Consider the following 19,137-nt stretch of genomic DNA (forward strand, 5'->3'; position numbering starts at 1 on the left):
AAACAGTGGTGCAACCCTTGACGCAGAAGAGTTAACAAAAGCGAAAGCAATGGCATGTGACGAATCAATGCCAAAGAAGTTGGAGCTTAGGTGCCGACGGCGCCCAGCTTAATACTGGTGGAGTGTAACAATCAGTACCTCCGTAGTCCATACTATATGTGGAGGTACAACGGTAAGACCTTTTGTAATGTTACTCCACATTGCTCACCCCTACCCAAGGACAGAGAGCCGATGACAGCAATACATCTGGTACGTTTTTGCATTCTTTCTATTAGTAAAACCGTTCGCCAACCGCGTGCATTGTATTTCACATTTATCCCGAATTAAACCCGTTCCGTAGAGTAGTCCCGCGAGTTAAGTGTTCTTTCCGCTGATTCCGAATTCCCGGTGCTTCTTCCGTTCCACTGCTGCCTGATTCTGCCATCACTATATGCCTCCGAGCAGGAAGAATTGTTCAAAGAGCAAGAACGGATGCTGACAGGGAAGAACGGAAACTCGTGTTTCGCGAACATCGCGTGCGTCTCAAACGGGATATTAGGCCATGCAAGTCGAGATGCTTGAAAAATCTGTGCAGCGATTCCGGTGGGAGTGCTTCAAGGACCCATATCAGGTCCAACGATCTGGAATGCGATTTTCGATAGAGTTCTAACGCTAGAGGAGGTTGAGATGTTTACTGCCGAGGCGTTGGACACCATTGAAGTGTAGATGACTGCAGTTTAACTGCAGCTGGCCCATTTTAGGACAGAGGTAGTGCTAGTGGTTGCTCAAGCTATGCAGCTGGTCAACAGTCGTCAAAAGTCGGTGAACACGAGATGGTCGACAACTGTTCAATTTCATCGCAACGGTGGATTGAGAAGTAGCAAGATGCGCTTACTGGCTAGCGTTGCTACCTAGACACTGAGATATGGTGTTCCGGCCTAGGCCGCAGCGCAAAAGCGAAATTGGGCGAAACTGAAGAGAGTGTTCCAACTCATGGTCGTGCGGGTCGCGAGCGTATACAGATCCATTCTGGAAGAGGCAGTATGTGTGAGGCCTATGCACCATTCGCATCAACCTGACCAAGGACATGGAATGCTACCAGCAGAAATATTTCAGGAACGTGTCAGAACGGACTCGTTGACTAAGTGGCAACAAGAGTTAATGTGGAGAAGGGCAGGTGGATTAACTGGCTCAACCTAAACATGTATGGGTGGGTGAACAGGAAGCGTGGAGAAGTGAACTTACATTTGTCTTGTCCGGGCACGGCTGCCTCTCGAAATACAGTCGGAACCCGCTCGTTGAGCCACAACCTCCACCCAACCAGCGAATTCGATTCGCTAGTTGGGTGAAGTGACAGCAGCACAAGGGGCGTGCGCATTGTTCTTTTAAATCATGTTTAGGTTGGAATCAAAAAGGTAATGTTTTTAATTTGTTTTACATTTAGAGCAAAACTGATACGTTTTGCAAGATACATATATGGCCAATGCGAGAAATAATTATTTTCACCCATTTTTAGTCGGTGAAGTGAAAATATAGATGTTTATGAAACCACCCGGACCAAAAGCAAGCACAAAACGCTTTCAATGATCGACAAAATAAAGATTGCCGATGTTTTGCATTTGCTACGAAGTAATTGTATATATATATTTTTTTTACGAAATATGAAATAGAAATTCTTTTCGATTATCAGTAAAGTTTAAAAAACCAAAAACTCATAAGCTCGCCCCTCGGAATTACAGATTGGTTGTCATTTTCAGTTTGACATTGAATTATGACATCCAGGTACTTTTTAGTTGGCTGACAGCTCAACTAACGGGGCCCCAACTAAAAAGCCACCCAACTATTAAGCCCCCAACCAGCGGGTCATGACTGTATTGCCGGGAGTACTTAGATACTGGATACTGGAGTATGCACATGGTCTTCGAATGCCCTAGATTTGAAGAAGCATGTACTGTCTGGCATAACCGCCGACATGAGACGCTAACCACATGGCAACTAGCTAGAATGGTTTCGGGAAAAGTTGAGTAGAGATAGAAATAGATGGATAGAGATAAATCGACAGAGATAGAGATAAATATAGCGTTGAAGGATTTCGATAGAAGCAAAATATTGCTGAACATTCAGCAATTCGTTTTGGTGATTTTTACTGTAAGCTTTTGGTGTGTATTTACAGCAGTTAGCGACTGCAGTTCAGACACTCAATCATGCTTAAATTCACGTTTCGTGTGCATTACTGTCCAATACAGTGCATCCAAACAACACAACCGAACCATTTCACAGGTGAACAAACAATCGCCATTCAACCCTTATCAGAGCATCTTTGCACCTTGATTGGAACCTCAATCACCGTCAGTTGCTTATCGCTGGTGCTGCTCCGCGTGCCCTTCCATCAGGCACAAATTTGTTATTGCACCACCAACGCAACGCAAAGGATGACGATATTTGGGCTTTTCCCACAAAGAGCCCCATTTGACGGCCTAATCCAACAGCCGCCATACCGGACATTCTTGCTGTCATCGACTCTTCCATTATCAACGCCTACTGTGTTGTCGCTGATTGGAGACTCGATTGGTGTTACGCGTCATCAATGCTCTTCGACAGGGGATGCGTTGTCTTTTCCCTCGGTCGACCGCACTTTTTAGGTTATGATTAGATAAGATGGTAGGGCGAAAGCTTCGTTTTTTTTGTTCGGGATGCTTCGGATTTTTCTTTTTATACAGAAAGAACAGGAAACGGGTCAATATTTTGTTCATACTCAATGTTATTGTTTTACTGTCGACTCTCCTCAGTAGTTGTTTGTGGTTATATTTACACATGAATGACAGTTCATGACTGACGATGGCCTTTAAATCTACACTGCCTTATGGACTACGACGTTTTTAAATAATTTAACTGATAACTTTCGGAAGAGTACCTCCTCTCGCGATTCATAAATATTGTATAGCTCGTCAATTTTTCGCCGGGTGCAACCTATAACTTGTGCTCTTACATATGTAATCATTTTTTGCGAAAGCAACTTCTTGCTTCCAGTTCATTTTTTCCGATTGTTAAGAAGAGTATCGCGCTAGAAATCAGCAAGAAACAATCGCGCGGAGGCGTTAAGGCGCAGCAGAGCATTGAGGTTAGAGTTAATTCAAAGTACAAACAGGTACAGTCACACGCGGTTTCTGCTGCGGTCCTTTTGCTCTCTCGGAACACACTGACCGGAAAAGGATATGTTTGTTTTCGAATTCAATGAAGTAGAGACAGAGAAAAAGGGACTAGTTAAGCTAGACGAAATTTTAGCGGGAAAATTCGGCGTTATTGTTCGTATTACAGCTACAGTTGGTTGGTTTGATTAAAATTTAACACAGCCTTTCATTTAACTTTTACACATTTCTTCCTATATTGATTGAGCTGTTAACTCTTGTTTTGTTTCAGTGTTTTAAAGGTGTTTCGGCGAAAGCACAACAGTCGTTTCTCGAAGATTTTTTAATAGTCTGACGATGACCTTTAAATCTACAGTTTCTTAGCGTTTAAAACTTGGCTCGCGAACTTAGCACAACTAAACTTAAAATGTAAATGAGACTAGAATTCTTCCTATAGGAATAGGAGTGTTTACGGCTATTGTGTATCGAAAAAATACAGATGAATCTGTGGAAAACCTTACGAAAAAAAAATAAACGAATCCGGAAAAGAAACATGGCTAGAGGGAAATGTTTGGCTGTTCCCGATCGCAATAGGCGGTGCACGTGGCTATCAGAAAGTGTGTCAAAAGGAGCGGTTGGTGCTAACAGTCGCAACGGCCTGGCGACGACTGTGATGACGCTATAAATGCATCAAAAGTAGCTGTTTTCAACATTTTTTTTGCAAACCATGATATGATTTTTTCTTTTGCGAAGGCGATATAATTCTTTTTATCTATCAACGTAACACACTTTTCACAATGCAAAACTGACTATGCTAAACAGAGGAAAGCCGATTTGCTTACGGGCTACTATTTACAGTGCGAAGGGTCGCATGTATAAATTAGCTCTAATATTTGTAGTTAAAAATTTTATCACACTTTAAATAGATAGTATATAGGGGACGAAAATATTACATCTAACTAGCTTAAGCCGAATCATGAGCTGGAACTCGCTTGACCAGGCCTCACATTGGAACTGCTGCTGCTGCTGCTGCTGGTGCAACTGCTGGACATGGGGAACGGTCGGGGTGCCAGGATGCAAACGGGCGTTGCAGGGACTGGTGCTAGCGACTGCGTGGGCGAGGGTGTTGAGGACGAGGATGACAGCGAGGACGGTGACGAGAGTGAAGATGGCGACGATGGAGGTGAGGTCGGGAGTTTCAGCGTTAACCGCGGTGGGCACCGGCTATTGATACCGTGGCTGTATCTACTGCTGGTGCTGTGGATGCTGCTACCGGAGCTAGTGCTGCTGGTGCTAGCGGTGCTGCAGCCACTGTCTCGGTTGTTGTTCTTGTTGTCTTCGCTGTGGTCGTCTTCGTTGTCCATTTCCTCGTCGTGTGGATTGAACTTGCTGCAGTTGTTGATCAGGAAGAACGGAGGCTGACTAGGTGGCACCACTGGCGACGGAGGTGGAGGATCCAGCTTTCCGTCGGCGATCAGGTTTTGCTCCAACTCCAGCAGCTGGCCCATGAAGTTGAGGTTCGGCGAGATGATCGGGCGGGCCAGTTTCACCATTTGGTATGCTTCCAGCAGCGAGACGGCCTTGTATCGCATGACGTAGGCGATGGCAATCGTTGCGCTGCGGCTGATACCGGCTTGACAGTGCAGTAACACGGTGGAACCTTTTTTCCGGGCATCCTCTGTTGAAAAAAAAAGACAAAAGAGAAAGACCATTAGTCACTTCTGTACGATTTCGATAAAGCTGCAGTATCGGAGTTCAGTGGGTGCGCGATATAGTTTAACGCTAATGACTTAACGAACCTCGGTGCGGTGCTTGACAACCGCAGGAGATTGGGGTTATCTTATCTCCGGTGCACCGCGCATTACTCCCGGAAATCGGACACAAGCTCTTGGGCTACCACCCCAGACGACGTATGATTTATGGCGAGCAAGTGGCTTTGTTTGCTGTGGATAGTGGAGCGTTCATCGACTGGTAGCATGGACTATACGTAGTCTAGAATGCTTTCTGAACAAGTAGTTAAAAATTGAATTTTACGAATGCATGCTAAAAGGATGCGAGGGCATATTGTTGTGGCAACTGGTTCTCGTTATTCAACTGTCATGAGCTTCACAGGATGTTTACCAATAGAGCTTGCTGACGTTTATTCACCATTCTCTTTCAAACATGCAGGTGGAATAGGATTTGTTGTCATCAGGAAAGGTTTCCCGATGAAAACAAATCCTATCCCGCCTGCATGCTTGAAAGAGAGAGGTGAATAAACATCAGCAAGCTCTATGGGCCGTTTCATTTGACGTCTTAAATCAGCTGATTTTTCGGGCCTTTGACAGTTCTCCTATGAAAATGACAGTTTAGCGTCTGCGCCTTTGTTCGGCGGTTGTAAACAGTGGCATACACAAACCTGTCAGCTGAAAAGGCCTATTGCACGTACAGTTCGCGAAATCAGATTACTTATTCTGATTTGAGCCATATATTGTGTATTTTAAGTTAAAGAATCCATGCCTGAAGAAATCGTAAGACCATTTCTAGATGAACATTTGAAAAGGGCCTATCTGCTTTTTGTAAACAAACTTGTTTCTGTCTCTGTAGGGCCCATCTGCATCCACCCACGCACATCAACACCCTTAACAGATAGCTTGAAGAACACTCTTTATGATAAGGGTGTTGATGTGCGTGTGTGGATGCAGATGGGCCTTACAGAGACAGAAACATGTTTGTTTACGCAAAGCAGATAGGCCCTTTTCAAATGTTCATCTAGATTTATTCTAAACATTTAATCTTCTGGTAGCGCTCGTATTAATTGGGGAATTCGAAATTCGCCTCGTACACCAGATTTCAACAGGTTATGGGCCCAGGAATACCCTGGTGCAGTTCGGGAAGCGAAGAGACCAAAATGCGACTGGGTGTCAATAGTCGTTTTGGAGCTTCCTAGTTTTCAACAGATTCTTTGTCAAACGGTCAACGCTGATTAATCGAAAAAATGTCCAGCAGGAAGTGTCGTTCCAATGATGTCACACTAGCCAGCCAGCCGACGCAATTCTATTGGCCATCACAAAAGAATGGTCCCAAAAAGCTTCGCCATCAATCATCGAAGAGGAGGGGATCAGCATCGACTCATCGACGATTTCATTTGGATTTTTTATTTTATTTTCGTCGCTCTTCGCGACAGCGACAATCTGCGCGCACGGCGGGCACGTGATGTGACTGACTACTGCGATCCGTCTGCATGTGACAGCCAGATGAATCACTCGTCTCTGTCTGTTGTACAAGCGATGCAATCGCAGCAAGCGCGCGGCTGATCGGGATGAATCATCCTGCTTCAGGATCCGTAATGCGTGTCCCTTTTTTTCGCTTTATTGGAATCCTTTTCCCGGCGGATGTGTAATGGATATCTCGCATTGAGGGAAAATGGGATATTAAAAAAGCGTTCTGATCTCGGAATCGGAACCTTTCTCGTTCCCTTCCTTTTTTCGGTTGTTGTTCGTCGCAGATCAAATTTCCGGTCCTGTTTTTATCCCACGGAGAGCATCAGCCAGGCTGATTATGATTAGTTTTAAATGATTTGGGAACATGGGGGAAATCAAACACGACGGTGTAATCCAGGGATTCTGTTCTGGGCGAGTTTCCATCGAAAAGGGAGATTTGCATTGTTTTGCATCAGGAGGGCTGCTGTTCATCCTCTCCCTTCGCTTCCATTAGATTGGTATTCTAATCCTTCTGAAGCAGTGGGATTCGGCAACACTGCATGGTAATTAGGATTCGCAATCGACGGCTTCACGGGGCATTAGGCATCCGAAGCGTGGAACCGAAAGCCGGAAATTGATTAATGGCTAGGGCCGTCTCTCAAGGGGTGCTCTATCTCTCCAGTTGGAAACGTGTTTCCAATTAGAAGCGAGAGATTCTCATCTGCAGACGCCCGGAAATCTGTGTAAAGCCCCGTTGTTTTGTTGCTGTTTGTGATGTTTTTGATCATTACGTGGGCGAGGGGTGTATTTTAAATCTCCCGCTATTTCTCTCTCTTGATCGGTTGAACCGAGAGAGAGCGAGAGAGGCCACTTCGGAAACGATGAATGAGTCATAACCTAAAAAAAAGTAAAACGCAGCAACCCACCAGCAGTGCTGACTGCCGCGTTCAAAAACGGACGGACCAAATTGCGCTCGGCTTGCTATGATGATTGAGGAGCTCCGCGGCACGGCAGAGACAATTTTGTTATTAAAACCATTCGACTGTTAAAATAACAATATCGGAGGCAAACAACTGACGCAAAGAAGAACACTTCGCTTCTGACAGCCACACAGTAGGCCAGACGAAAACACACAGTAGGCGTTGACTTCACCGCGCGGGCACGGTGCTTGTTGGTACAATTTAAAGTGTGTGTGCTTGGTGTTCGATTGCGCGCCATAGAGCACCAAAGCCGGCAGCAGAGTTCACTAGCATTTCCTGTTGGGTCGCTGCGTATTCGACGATAAAAAAAAACGTCTGCAGAAGCAATTTTAAACAAAAGAAACATAATTCTCACACGCTGGCTGACTGCTGAAAAGGGCCGACGCAATAGGAATGTGTGTTCGTGCGTGAAATAGCGACTTTGAGTTTGTGCTGCTGCCTTTCACCTTCTCTATTTGCTATCGTCGGTTGGCTGTGATTCTGCGTTGCCTCGGGTATGAGTCATGCACATTCGTCGTACTTTCACCCTTGAAGCACACAGCCAGACTTGAAGGCAATCCCTTCGGGGTTTGTGGGGTTATGGGCTTTTTATTACTTCTCTATTTTCGGGCCAGTCAAATCCCGTTGGGTTTTTAGCATGTTAAATTTGATCCTTTTTTGATGCAGTGCACATCTGTCAGTTGCAGGGGTGGGTAAGAGCTCGATAGAATCATTGTGCCGAGATTTTCTTGGTGGAAGGGACTGAATAACTTCGCCAGGAGGATTATGGGGCTTAGGGATCGATTTGGTCGGAATTTACCGATGGAGAATGTTTGTTTACAAAGCACAAACAGTGAAAAACTTTTTGGTTGCCTTCCCGTTTTGCGCAGGGGTGTGCATTGGGGCCAGATGTAAACAATCTCAACAAGGCGGGCCAATTCTGCCAATCGAATGCCAAATGGTGCATTAAATCGATGTCCGTCCCCTTCCGGAAGTTTGTTCGTTTAAAGGCGCAGATGAAACGACCGAGTCCATTCGGAACAGTCGTAAAATTTAATTAAAATCAATGTTCATGATGCCTCGTCCAATGTCCGTCTACTCGTTGACGAGAACCAAATGGGCGCTTTTATGGATGCCAGCTTCCAAGCCAGCAACGGGTAAACAACGCATCAATGAATGTGCCTGAAAACGGTTTATTCTCCCCTTGCTTTTTCCGCTTTTCACCATTAAGCTGCTGTTTCCACATCGGGATGATTCATTCATTCCATGCTCAGAACGGCATTTCATTCATAGATCACAACAATGTGCCGTAGTGCTCGTTTAGTGCCAGTGCAGACGTTTGCACTTGGCGGCTAAAAGGGAAACTCAACGCCTACTTTACCTTTCGTCCATTGAATGCGAATGACAGCCCGGCAGCGCGCAGGGGTGGGTGAATTTTCACATATGTACGCGATGTAATAAAATGCATTCTTGAAATGATTACAAGCATTTCTGTATCCTGTTCTTCCGTTCGCCCATGGTCTTGCTCGACTCGTCGACACCACACGGACGTAAAAGAGCTAATAAAACAATATTTATTCCCCCTTGTTTTTCTCCCGGCGGATCCGTCGGCCGGTTGGGCTTGCTGTCAGCTACAGAAGCCTGCAGGAGGAGACTCCGAAAAAGGGAAACTCAGCCAGCAGCAGCAGCATTTATTGAATAACAAGTAAAACAATAATTTACGTATATTAGCAGCAGATGCAGAAGTGGTTTTCGCATACATTTTGACATATACCGTGACACCCCGAGCAATAGTTTGCTATCACGTTAGATTTGGATATCTAAGCTGTAACTCTGATGTAAAATTATGCTGCGAATAATAGAACATCAAGATGTTTTTGACAGATAAAATGTCATTTTTTTGAGTTATCTGATGTTTTACGCCCGAATTTCTACTCGGGTAAGTCTCACTCCAAAATGCAGGGGTGAGTTGTGAATCAACCGTCAAAAAAGATGAAAAATCATGGCCTTTTCCCCCTTCTGGCTTTTTTTCTCTCCGTTTGATGCGGCATGACGTTTGGAAAATTCGTAGCGATGACGTGTTGATAGTGTCAGCTATTCATTGCACCTGCTTCCTCGCAGTACAGGATGCTGCGTAGCGATAATTAAATCAACCGATGACGGCAAGCTTGTGTGGATCCTAAGCAGGGGTGTAACAAAAGATGAATGACAGAAGAAATTAATCTCAACACGCCCACCTGAGTGCCAAGCAAAGCTCGATGCGCGCTATCATTTATCAAACGGAGTTGAAGTCCATTTGAAGAGGATCTTCAAACGCTTCGCAGGCGAACAGAGCCGTGCCAGGCAGGAAATTCGATAACGTAAATGACATCATCTTGTCATCAGACGTTCGTTTGTTGTTGATGTAATCTATAGAGTCGGTATGGTATGGATGGCGGTGCAACCGAACCGCGTTTGGACAGAGCGGCCATTAATCTCCGGGTGTCTGTGTGTCGTCTGCTGGTGCCTGGTTGACGAAACGCGAAGAGGGTTGCTTCGATGAGGGTTGAGCAAATTCAATAAACGCTTGATTGTTTCCTTCGGTAGCATTGATGATCGCAATTTTACGCATCTGAGGCGTTGAAATTGCGTTAATTTTTATTGAACTGTTTCCCTTGTTTGGTTGCCAAAGACCACCGTGGAGAGTGCAGGGGTGGAACCAATAGGAGATCAGCATTCAAATCCAAAGTTGAACAGTGTTTCTCCGAATGTTGCCATGCAACGTGTTGAGATCACAGTAACGGATCGCTCAAAAGAACCCGCTTTCAGGGAAGGGAATCAGGACGAAGGCGGCAGCAAGGCACGACTTCTCCGAAAACCTGATTCTCCGCTTCTCGGCGCAACATATCAACAAACGGCGCTCTAGAGTGGAGGAAAACCTGATCGCAACGAGTCACTACAACACAACCACATCGAAGCAGGACACCGGAGAATGGAGGACTCGGAGAGACTCCACGGCATTAGATTGCTTCAGTAGGGTTGGGTTCGGTGGAATGATAAATTTATTGCTAAACAAGCGGTTTCCTACGGCCTTTACAGTGACGTCACGATCAAGCAAAGGTCATTCAAATGAGCATTCCGTGAACGGGCGTGCTGCGCGAGTATGTGTGTTAATCCAGTTGGCCTGGCCTACTTGATAGTCGCCGTTCTCACAAGCCGCCCAGGTAACTAGATTGAATTGAAGCTTTGTTTTTTTTTGATCGTTTTGACAATTGTCGTTCCACTGCCTACTTCGTTTTCGCGTTTCGGCGACGCGCCACCGACATGACTCATTCGTGTGCGCTCTGTGTGCCGTATTCGGTTCGTTGAATTTCACACAGAAGGAAAGTGCAATACCGTCTGTCTCTGTGAGGTCACCGAACCAAGACACAGCAACGCGCTTGATTGACCCCTGCCTGCCGGCTGCTCCGTTCGCTTTTGGCCGCGAATTCGGCGGCAAACGACGCAATAGTTTACGCTTATGATCTATGAGTCATCGTGTTGCGTTGCGGCAGCCGCATGCCAGCGGGCCATAAAATAGTTTCGATGCGACCTTCCCGCTGCGTCCGGCGTCGTCGTTGCACACACCCCTGAAGAGGAAAGCGACCCTCATCTCGTGGCCTGGCCGGAAGCACGCAGTTGCGTTGCGGCGGCATTAAATGTGTACGATTAGGAAGGAAGCGCATTAGTCATCGCCGAAGAGAACCAGCGAGCCAAACACACCATCTGTCAAAAAGGTTGAGCAATCATGCGAGACAGGGCTGTACACACCACCATTATGGCGTAAAGGGTCTCTGCATCAGTTTGTTTACGCAATCGCCACCACTTGAGAAAACGGCTCTTGTGAATTTATTTTCTATTCGTCTGTCATTCCAAGATTAAATTCCTTCAAGAGTCGTAGGTTTACTTTCCTCTTGAAGAGGAAGGTAGACCAGGGCAAACACAGAGTCGCCATTGTTTGTGTGTTTATCTTCTCTTGCGGTCGACCGCAAATTTTGTGCAGGGCTGGGATGGTGGATGCTGTGCCTGCCGCCAGCAATAGCAGCAGGTGATGACGTCTGTAATGGAACTCATTTATCATTGTGTAAATTTGGGGTCCCTTATCTAGTGGTGCCCGCATGTTCGTCACGATGACTTTCAAAGACAACAAACACTAATCGTCCGGAAACGAGATAACGCTTTTCCTGTATCCTATAGATTCTTTTAGATCAATCTTTGATCAGGGTGTTGCGAAGACTAAAAGCCCTGCATCCGGACGGCCATTAGAGGTAATAGCCTCGGCTGCCGCAAGATTTATCCGGAAACCACCGCAAATGGAGAATTGGCAGCAGAAGAAATCACTTATTTTCGGGCCAGAACAGGGGATGATTTTTATTGTTATTCTAATCTTTACCCTCGCATTTGCACAGGATGCCATGAACGCGTCGTTGCTACGGCGGTTACCTCTGAATGTCGTCTGCAGGGGTGTGCTGAATCGTATGGCAAGGCTATTAAGAGCGATATACCTTTCGGGGTTCCACCCTCTCATTAGTTGCAGCTTTTGGTACAATGGCAGCAGCATCAGCATGGTAAAAAAGATGGTGACAACCGCCCTCGGCTCCTAAATGGGAGTATAGGTACCGACTTCGGGCTTCCGGAGATGAGTCATCCACTGCCTGGCCCTACCGTGTACACAGGGGGAATGCCAGTGATGGTTTTTTCCATCGGAGGACTAATCCGAGCGTCGTAAATAGATGCAAACGATTCCGCCCCGAGGCACTCTGATCTTTGTTTTTCCAACAAAGGAAAACTTGAAGGGTTGTTTGTGTTGTTTTGTGGGTTTTTACATTGACTGCAGCTGAGGGTTGTTGTTTACAAGCAAGACCAGGGTTGCTTCGCAATGCTTTGACTGAAAGATCAAGAACGCAGCTGAAATATTGCATCGGTTGGTAAAGTGTGAAATATTTCAACGAGGTAGGCGCTGTCATACAAAGTAGGCCAAAGCGGCGGTGACGAATTCCTTTATTTCTGCACAGGATCACGAAAGTGGGTCTCCATCATCGTAAATTCCCACCCTTGAAGGACAAAGGAATCAAGTGGCGGCGCTTTCATTATTTCCCGAATGAGTCACGTGACATGTGAACAGCAGCGTTGCGTGCATGGAAAAAGAACAGTAAAAATTCGGTAACCCAGTTCTGACAGACGAAGAAACGAAGGTGCAGAAATTCTTTTGCAACAAAGTTGGCGCTCGGGCCCTCTAGCGGGCAACCGCACAACCACTGTGTCTAGCGTGCGACTGCCGCCGCCTCGGCAACGGATTGCTTTGATTGCTTCCTCCTCCAATCACCGCATCGTTTCGTCGGTTGCTGGTCTCGACTTCAAGTCTGCTGACTTGTGCTGTGGCAAAAATGCAGCAGTTACGAAAAAACGTGCAGCAATAAGACACAAAAATATGAAATCTCAGCGCAGGCAACACACAGCAACCGCGAAATGCCACCAACAGAAACAGGTGCGCGCGTTCGAAATCGTGATCATGCTGCGTAATTGCTTCTATTATTGGCCATCATTCCTCGGTCGTTTGTGGCAACCATTGCCGCCGCCGCCGACTATGATGAAGAAAACGCGCAAGAGGCCTTTGAAACGTCAAAATAGAGCGAGAGAATGCCAGCGCGGTGACGGGTGAAGGAATTTCAAACAACCAGCAGCAGCGCAGGAAAATCAATTTCACACGATGACTCACTCGCCGTGGCCGGCTCGCAGCACGACTTGCGGATTATTAGTTCGATATTTCTAGCGTGCTAGTGCCAAGGAAAGAAACCGAGGAGCAATTTTCTTAAGCTTTTCCATGCTTCCCTTTCGCCTCCGATGGGAGCCAGGAGGGGCAGGGCTCTGTTTTGAGTGTCTAAACATGCACTAAAAATAACAGCAGACCACAAGGAGAAAAAGTTAAGCATGGTTCGGTGTTTCGGTTCGTGATCGATCGCAGTTAGCGTTGGAAACAGATAGCGAGTGCGTGATGCAATCAAGTGGGAAAGGATTTGTGTACAGCCCTGCACGAGAAACGTCATTGATTATGGTTGGACCCTGCTGCTGCTGCTGCGGTGCCGCCAGGTTCCGCGCGAGTGAATGCCATTCGATGCACGTCGTAATCAGCTTATCGACGACGTCTGCAGCTGCAGGGGTGGGGCTGGATCGTAAATCCGTCCTGGAGTGACACGTGCTGCCATTTTTAGTGTCGCTTACGGCGGCACGGCAGTCACGTGTCAAGTGTCCTTTACAAGCAAATTTAATTCTCGTCGTTCATTGTCGTCTCGTTTTTTTTTCCTTCGCTCTTCTGAGATTATTATGTTACAAATTACAAATCCTCTTGCGAAAGGGAGCAACAAAGCAACCTTATCTTGCGGTTGGCAGGTTGCTGCGGTTTTTTCTTGTCGAGAAAAACGGAATACTAGATCGTCGTCAATCGGCGTTTGGTCGATGAGGCTTGCAGGGGATGAGTCACCGCTGCATGCAGCACCACGCGCGCGTTCTTGCAGGGGTGGATCAATTATCAGTACCCGAAGAGGTTGACAGGGGTGTGTTGGCCCCCCCAGTAGCAAGCAACTTGACAAGTGATATGCCCTTGGAGCATGACTCGAAGAAGCCGATCGATAGGATTGAAAGTGCGCTTTGCATTGGAGTCAGCACAGCGAGTGAGTTGTGCTGTGCTCTCTACACTGCAGGGTTGGATTGTGGGGTAATTAGCTAGCGCCTGTCAGTTCTGGCACGATGAATGGGTGCGAAAAAGTGGTCTCCGAATGCGTCATCGCCTTCGAACGTGATCGGTTTGACAGTGCAGTCAGCAGTGGTGGCTGAAACGCGTTTTCACATTGTGCCAGTCATCGATTATTGTCCAAACAAAAGTAAACAGAGCAATATTCGTGTTTGCACTAGCAGGTTGCTTTATTTACTCAACGGAGCAATGCACCCTCTGCTGGAGGCAAATTTAGGGATTACACTGAACGGATTTCCTTTTCGCATTAGCTATTCAACGATGAGAGAGGGGACCATTGAAAATACAGTTAATTCCAAAGGCGAAGTCCCTTCTGTTCGTTCAGACAGTTGCCAAAAGTTTTCCCAAATGTTTATCTAAAATTCATCTAAATTTGTGTGCTCCTCCCAGCGCTTCAAACCAACTGTTTTGTTGGTATACATCTAGAAGAACATTATGCATGCAAAGCAAGAATTAAAAGTGTCTCTCCCCTTTCTATTTTGGAAATAGAGAATGAGTGATTCAGCAGCGGTACTCATTTAGGCACTCCCGCGGGATTTTTGTCATTCTGGGATGGGTTGAAGTGGAACGAAATTGAGGAAGCCAATGAACTAGTATACAGTAGACGTTCGATAACTGCAACATGTTTACGTTTCACTTAGCGAATGAAATTCGATAACTGCAACAACTGACAGACGTCAAAGATCTGTCAGTTGCTGAAGAATGCAGCCAATGTGCATACGGAAAACATCGCACTGCAACAAAAGTGCATGCGAAAAACATCGCATCGCTGTTGACATTTCGTTTTGACGGATAGCGGTGCGATAACTGCAAAATTGTAGCACTTTAGCGGACTTGCAGTTAAAAAGCATTGCAGTTAAAGCGTTTGCACCGAGCGAACGTCTACTGTACTTGATTCACCGAGGAACCGATTTGAAGTTTCAAAATATACCTATCAACCTGTCTGTCCGTGTGTTATATCGACCGACCAAACCAGCCAGGGCAGCGCAGTGGTATGTGGTGGCGTTTGGACTAGTTTAGGTTTGGAACCGTCTAATTATCGTCACGGCAGTCTACCATCATCGGCGCGGCCGCGGCCAACATGCTAATTATTTGAAACCACCACGATGAATGGGAATGGTGAGTCAGAGTTTCAAAAAGATTTCTTTGCCTCGGCTCTCCGTCGGTTCTTTACGCTGTATTACACCGCGATGACCGCAGTATGTCTTGAACAAGCAGACTCGGAAAGTACACTCAAAACAAGAGAGTGCATTTTGTTTACATTTTTCAGAGCATCGATGAACATCGCTAGAAATGAACAATGCGAGCGTTCATGATTTTACGTTTGAGGTCAGACATTTGTTTACTCAAAACCATGATGAACTCTTTCCATCACACCGTTCAATGAATAAGTGCATCGTGCTTGTATGCTTGACATAATTTGACTCACTGTCATAATGTTCAAGTTGGCTATATTGTTGAGTAAGAGTAACTCAGTGTAACCCATTTTTCAAGCGAGTGAATTCAAAATTGATCGCTGCACTCGCCTGTCGCCGAACAAATGAATTCCAGTAATATTTCTGGGTGTCATCTGCTGAAAAAAAAGTTTAACAAAAATGTATCAGATTTGGAAGATTAATCGAGATATGTCAAAGATAGAAAAACATTATTGACAATACAGCTGCCGTTTGCTCGTTGCAAACCCGCTCTTTGTAAAGTTTTTTAGTTGCAAATCCGCCTTTTACAAAGTTTGATAATTTTTTACAATTAAAGTGTATCAAATGTGTTCTGTGTTCTGTCATATTTACTGACGTTGCAATTACCGAATGACATTCGCTCGTTGCAACGTAAACAAGTTGCAACGAGCGAACGAGTGCTGTACTGACCTGAAAAAGCCTTGGACCGCGCCTTGCCTACAATCACCTACAATTGTACTGATTGATCAAAAGCGAGATAATCGCTAGGAATTAGCGTGGTGCACCGGCTGTTTATCATTGCGGTTTTCACTTTTCCACCCAAAGCGACCATATTGTACGACTCTAATATGTCCCAATTAGAGTGCCCCGTCCCGCTGTTGTTGTGGCAATTGGCTAGAGTCTAGTGTAAACGTTCTTATCGCTTATCGCGACTTGGAAAGCAGCTGATAAAGGGGTGCCAACAGCAATGATTACAGCCCTCTGCGGATTCGATAAGAGTTCGAGGTGCTGCTGTTATCGCAGCCCGCAGCGAATCGGTGACTCATTGCTATCACCCAATACGTTGTTGCTGGTTTGGTATTGTCCAGAAGAGTCTAGCAGGGTTGATGAAAAACCTGGCAACAATGAAATGCTGGCGTTGTGCGGTATGTGTTGACGTTAAAACAGAACCGTCAAAATTGAATACTTCGTTCTATTTTTAGTGCGACAAATGTCAAGATATGCGGAACAATTTCGCAGATATCGATATTTGTGCTAAGCAGGCGAACAGCTGCATTGCAATTCACTGTGGAATGCGCTTTAGCAGCAGCTATCAGTCGAAAAATGGTTGACATCTGTCAGTCGTTGCAAGTTTCCAGAATTAGAGGTTACTGACAATTTGTATACGAACACTCGTGCATAAATGCAAGACTGTGGGAACAGAGGAAATTGAAGTTGATAACAGAAACCTAGTTATATTTTGACATCATAATCGAGGGGCGTGGCACTGGTGCTTTATACCGGTTTATTTTTCAGGAACATTCCAAACTTAGAAAAAGCTTGTGTCACTCCCCTAAGCATGAAACCAGTCAAATATAAACAAACTTTGAATTCCAAAGAGCCAAGTAGGCTGCTCAACGTTCTCCAAAAGCGCGCTCGATGACAAAAACGGTGCGTGCTCGTTGATTACTCACCGGCACCAAAAAGGGTATGACACTGTTTGCACGATGACAAAGTTGCGATGACACCTTGAAATTGAGCCTGTTGTCATCTCCGGGGCGCTTTTGTCATCGTCGTGGTGCGCGGCGGTGCTGGTTAATAATCAACAAACGCAACCGTGCCTTCATCATCAGGCAGGCAATCGAGAGAGTTGAATGAATTTTTAATAATTTTTAATTCACCTCTTCATCCTGTAAGTAACCACAGGAGAATGGGGTGCGGCAACGGACGCCGGTGTGATCGAGCCATTTTCAATAAGCTTATTTATTTATATTTACATTTGCGAATGCGAACTGCGCACTGACACCGCACCAGCAGCAGAGAGCTCAGCGCACACCACAGTGGGGCTACGTAAGATTTAATTTTAACCAGCGTAAGCAATCAACCGGCTTTCGGTCTCTGGCTAGCGGGGCATTATACGAGTTTTTTGGCCCATTTGTGAGCGCTTCGCGCGCGAGCGGTCGCTCAAATTTAGCAGTGACATCAACTTGCGCGCGCGGACCGTTGCGGTGCTGGTGCACGTACCCCTCCGTGTGTCCCCTTTCTTGACCATTTATCCAAGCAGACATCGACTTTTTTCGTCGCCTAGCAGCGCAGCACCAACGTCGCCGCCGGTTGGTATGGTGACCGTTGTCGTTGGACAAAGACTCAAAGGAGAAACGCGTTAACGAAATTGACAGCTATGGCGGAGAAGGCCGTTGTTGTCCGCGCTACGCTAATCAAAAAAGTAATCACAACACAATCATTAAATGGCGACGGGTATGTTGATCCGAGCGTGCGCGGCCTTGAAGTTGACTGCTTCCCTGTTCCCTGTTACAGCAATGATGGAGCCGCCATGTGTGCGGTGGTGCGGAATCCAGTCCAAGGAAGCTGTGCGCAGCAGCATTTCGATGCTCAAGAGATCATAACGCAGAGCGTTCGTTTCGCCGCTTCCGCAACAACAGTTGAATGTCCGCAACCACGCGACGACGACTTTACACATCACTATCGGCCCGACGACCACATATTGCGGCAATCGCGTGTGATAAAATAGTGGAAACCGCGAGCAAGCCGGAAGTCGACTGGTTGACACTCTCTCACACTGCATTGTATAATGTTCAGTATGATGGGAACGCGAAAAAGGCATTGCGCGACCTCGATCGGGGTGCCTGAGAATATTGATAACGCAAAACGCGAGGGCAGTTTTGTCTGGTTTCAATGCTGTATCATAGAGTATGGTCCAATTTGAATATCAGAGCGAGTCTTAACTTGCATCACTGACAGAGATTCAGTTTGAAACTAAGGGTGTTTGATATCTGAAATTTGGAACGAAACGATGTCAAAAAGGATCTCAAACGAACATCTAATAATCTTTACAGATACTATTGAATGTCAGTTGAGATTCTGTCGAATCTCAGTTGAGATTCTGTCGAATCTCAGTTGAGATTCTGTCGAATCTCAGTTGAGATTCTGTCGAATCTCAGTTGAGATTCTGTCGAATCTCAGTTGAGATTCTGTCGAATCTCGGTTGAGATTCTGTCGAATCTCGGTTGAGATTCTGTCGAATCTCGGTTGAGATTCTGTCGAATCTCGGTTGAGATTCTGTCGAATCTCGGTTGAGATTCTGTCGAATCTCGGTTGAGATTCTGTCGAATCTCGGTTGAGATTCTGTCGAATCTCGGTTGAGATTCTGTCGAATCTCGGTTGAGATTCTGTCGAATCTCGGTTGAGATTCTGTCGAATCTCGGTTGAGATTCTGTCGAATCTCGGTTGAGATTCTGTCGAATCTCGGTTGAGATTCTGTCGAATCTCGGTTGAGATTCTGTCGAATCTCGGTTGAGATTCTGTCGAATCTCGGTTGAGATTCTGTCGAATCTCAGTTGAGATTCTGTCGAATCTCAGTTGAGATTCTGTCGAATCTCAGTTGAGATTCTGTCGAATCTCAGTTGAGATTCTGTCGAATCTCAGTTGAGATTCTGTCGAATCTCAGTTGAGATTCTGTCGAATCTCAGTTGAGATTCTGTCGAATCTCAGTTGAGATTCTGTCGAATCTCAGTTGAGATTCTGTCGAATCTCAGTTGAGATTCTGTCGAATCTCAGTTGAGATTCTGTCGAATCTCAGTTGAGATTATGTCGAATCTCAGTTGAGATTCTGTCGAATCTCAGTTGAGATTCTTTCGAATCTCAGTTGAGATTCTGTCGAAACTCAGCTGAGATTCTGTGGAAGCTCAGCTGAGATTCTGTTGAATCTCAGTTGTGATTCTGTCG

The 19,137-nt window shown here is 45.9% G+C and overlaps 1 protein-coding gene across 2 annotated transcripts in view; it reads right to left on the reverse strand.

Annotated features, from left to right (window-relative positions):
* Positions 1–2,722: 2,722 nt before the first annotated feature.
* The window catches only part of LOC109416369 (tyrosine-protein phosphatase vhp-1), a 32,047-nt gene continuing 15,632 nt past the window's right edge, over positions 2,723–19,137 (reverse strand). For both annotated transcript variants that reach the window (XM_029874295.2, XM_062847069.1), the window contains exon 4: positions 2,723–4,785. In XM_029874295.2, the coding sequence (XP_029730155.2) occupies positions 4,082–4,785 (704 nt within the window). In that variant the 3' untranslated portion in view covers positions 2,723–4,081. The remainder of the gene's footprint in view (positions 4,786–19,137) is intronic.

Source organism: Aedes albopictus, chromosome 1, assembly GCF_035046485.1.
Source record: "Aedes albopictus strain Foshan chromosome 1, AalbF5, whole genome shotgun sequence".
NCBI classification, from domain to species: Eukaryota; Metazoa; Arthropoda; class Insecta; order Diptera; family Culicidae; genus Aedes; species Aedes albopictus.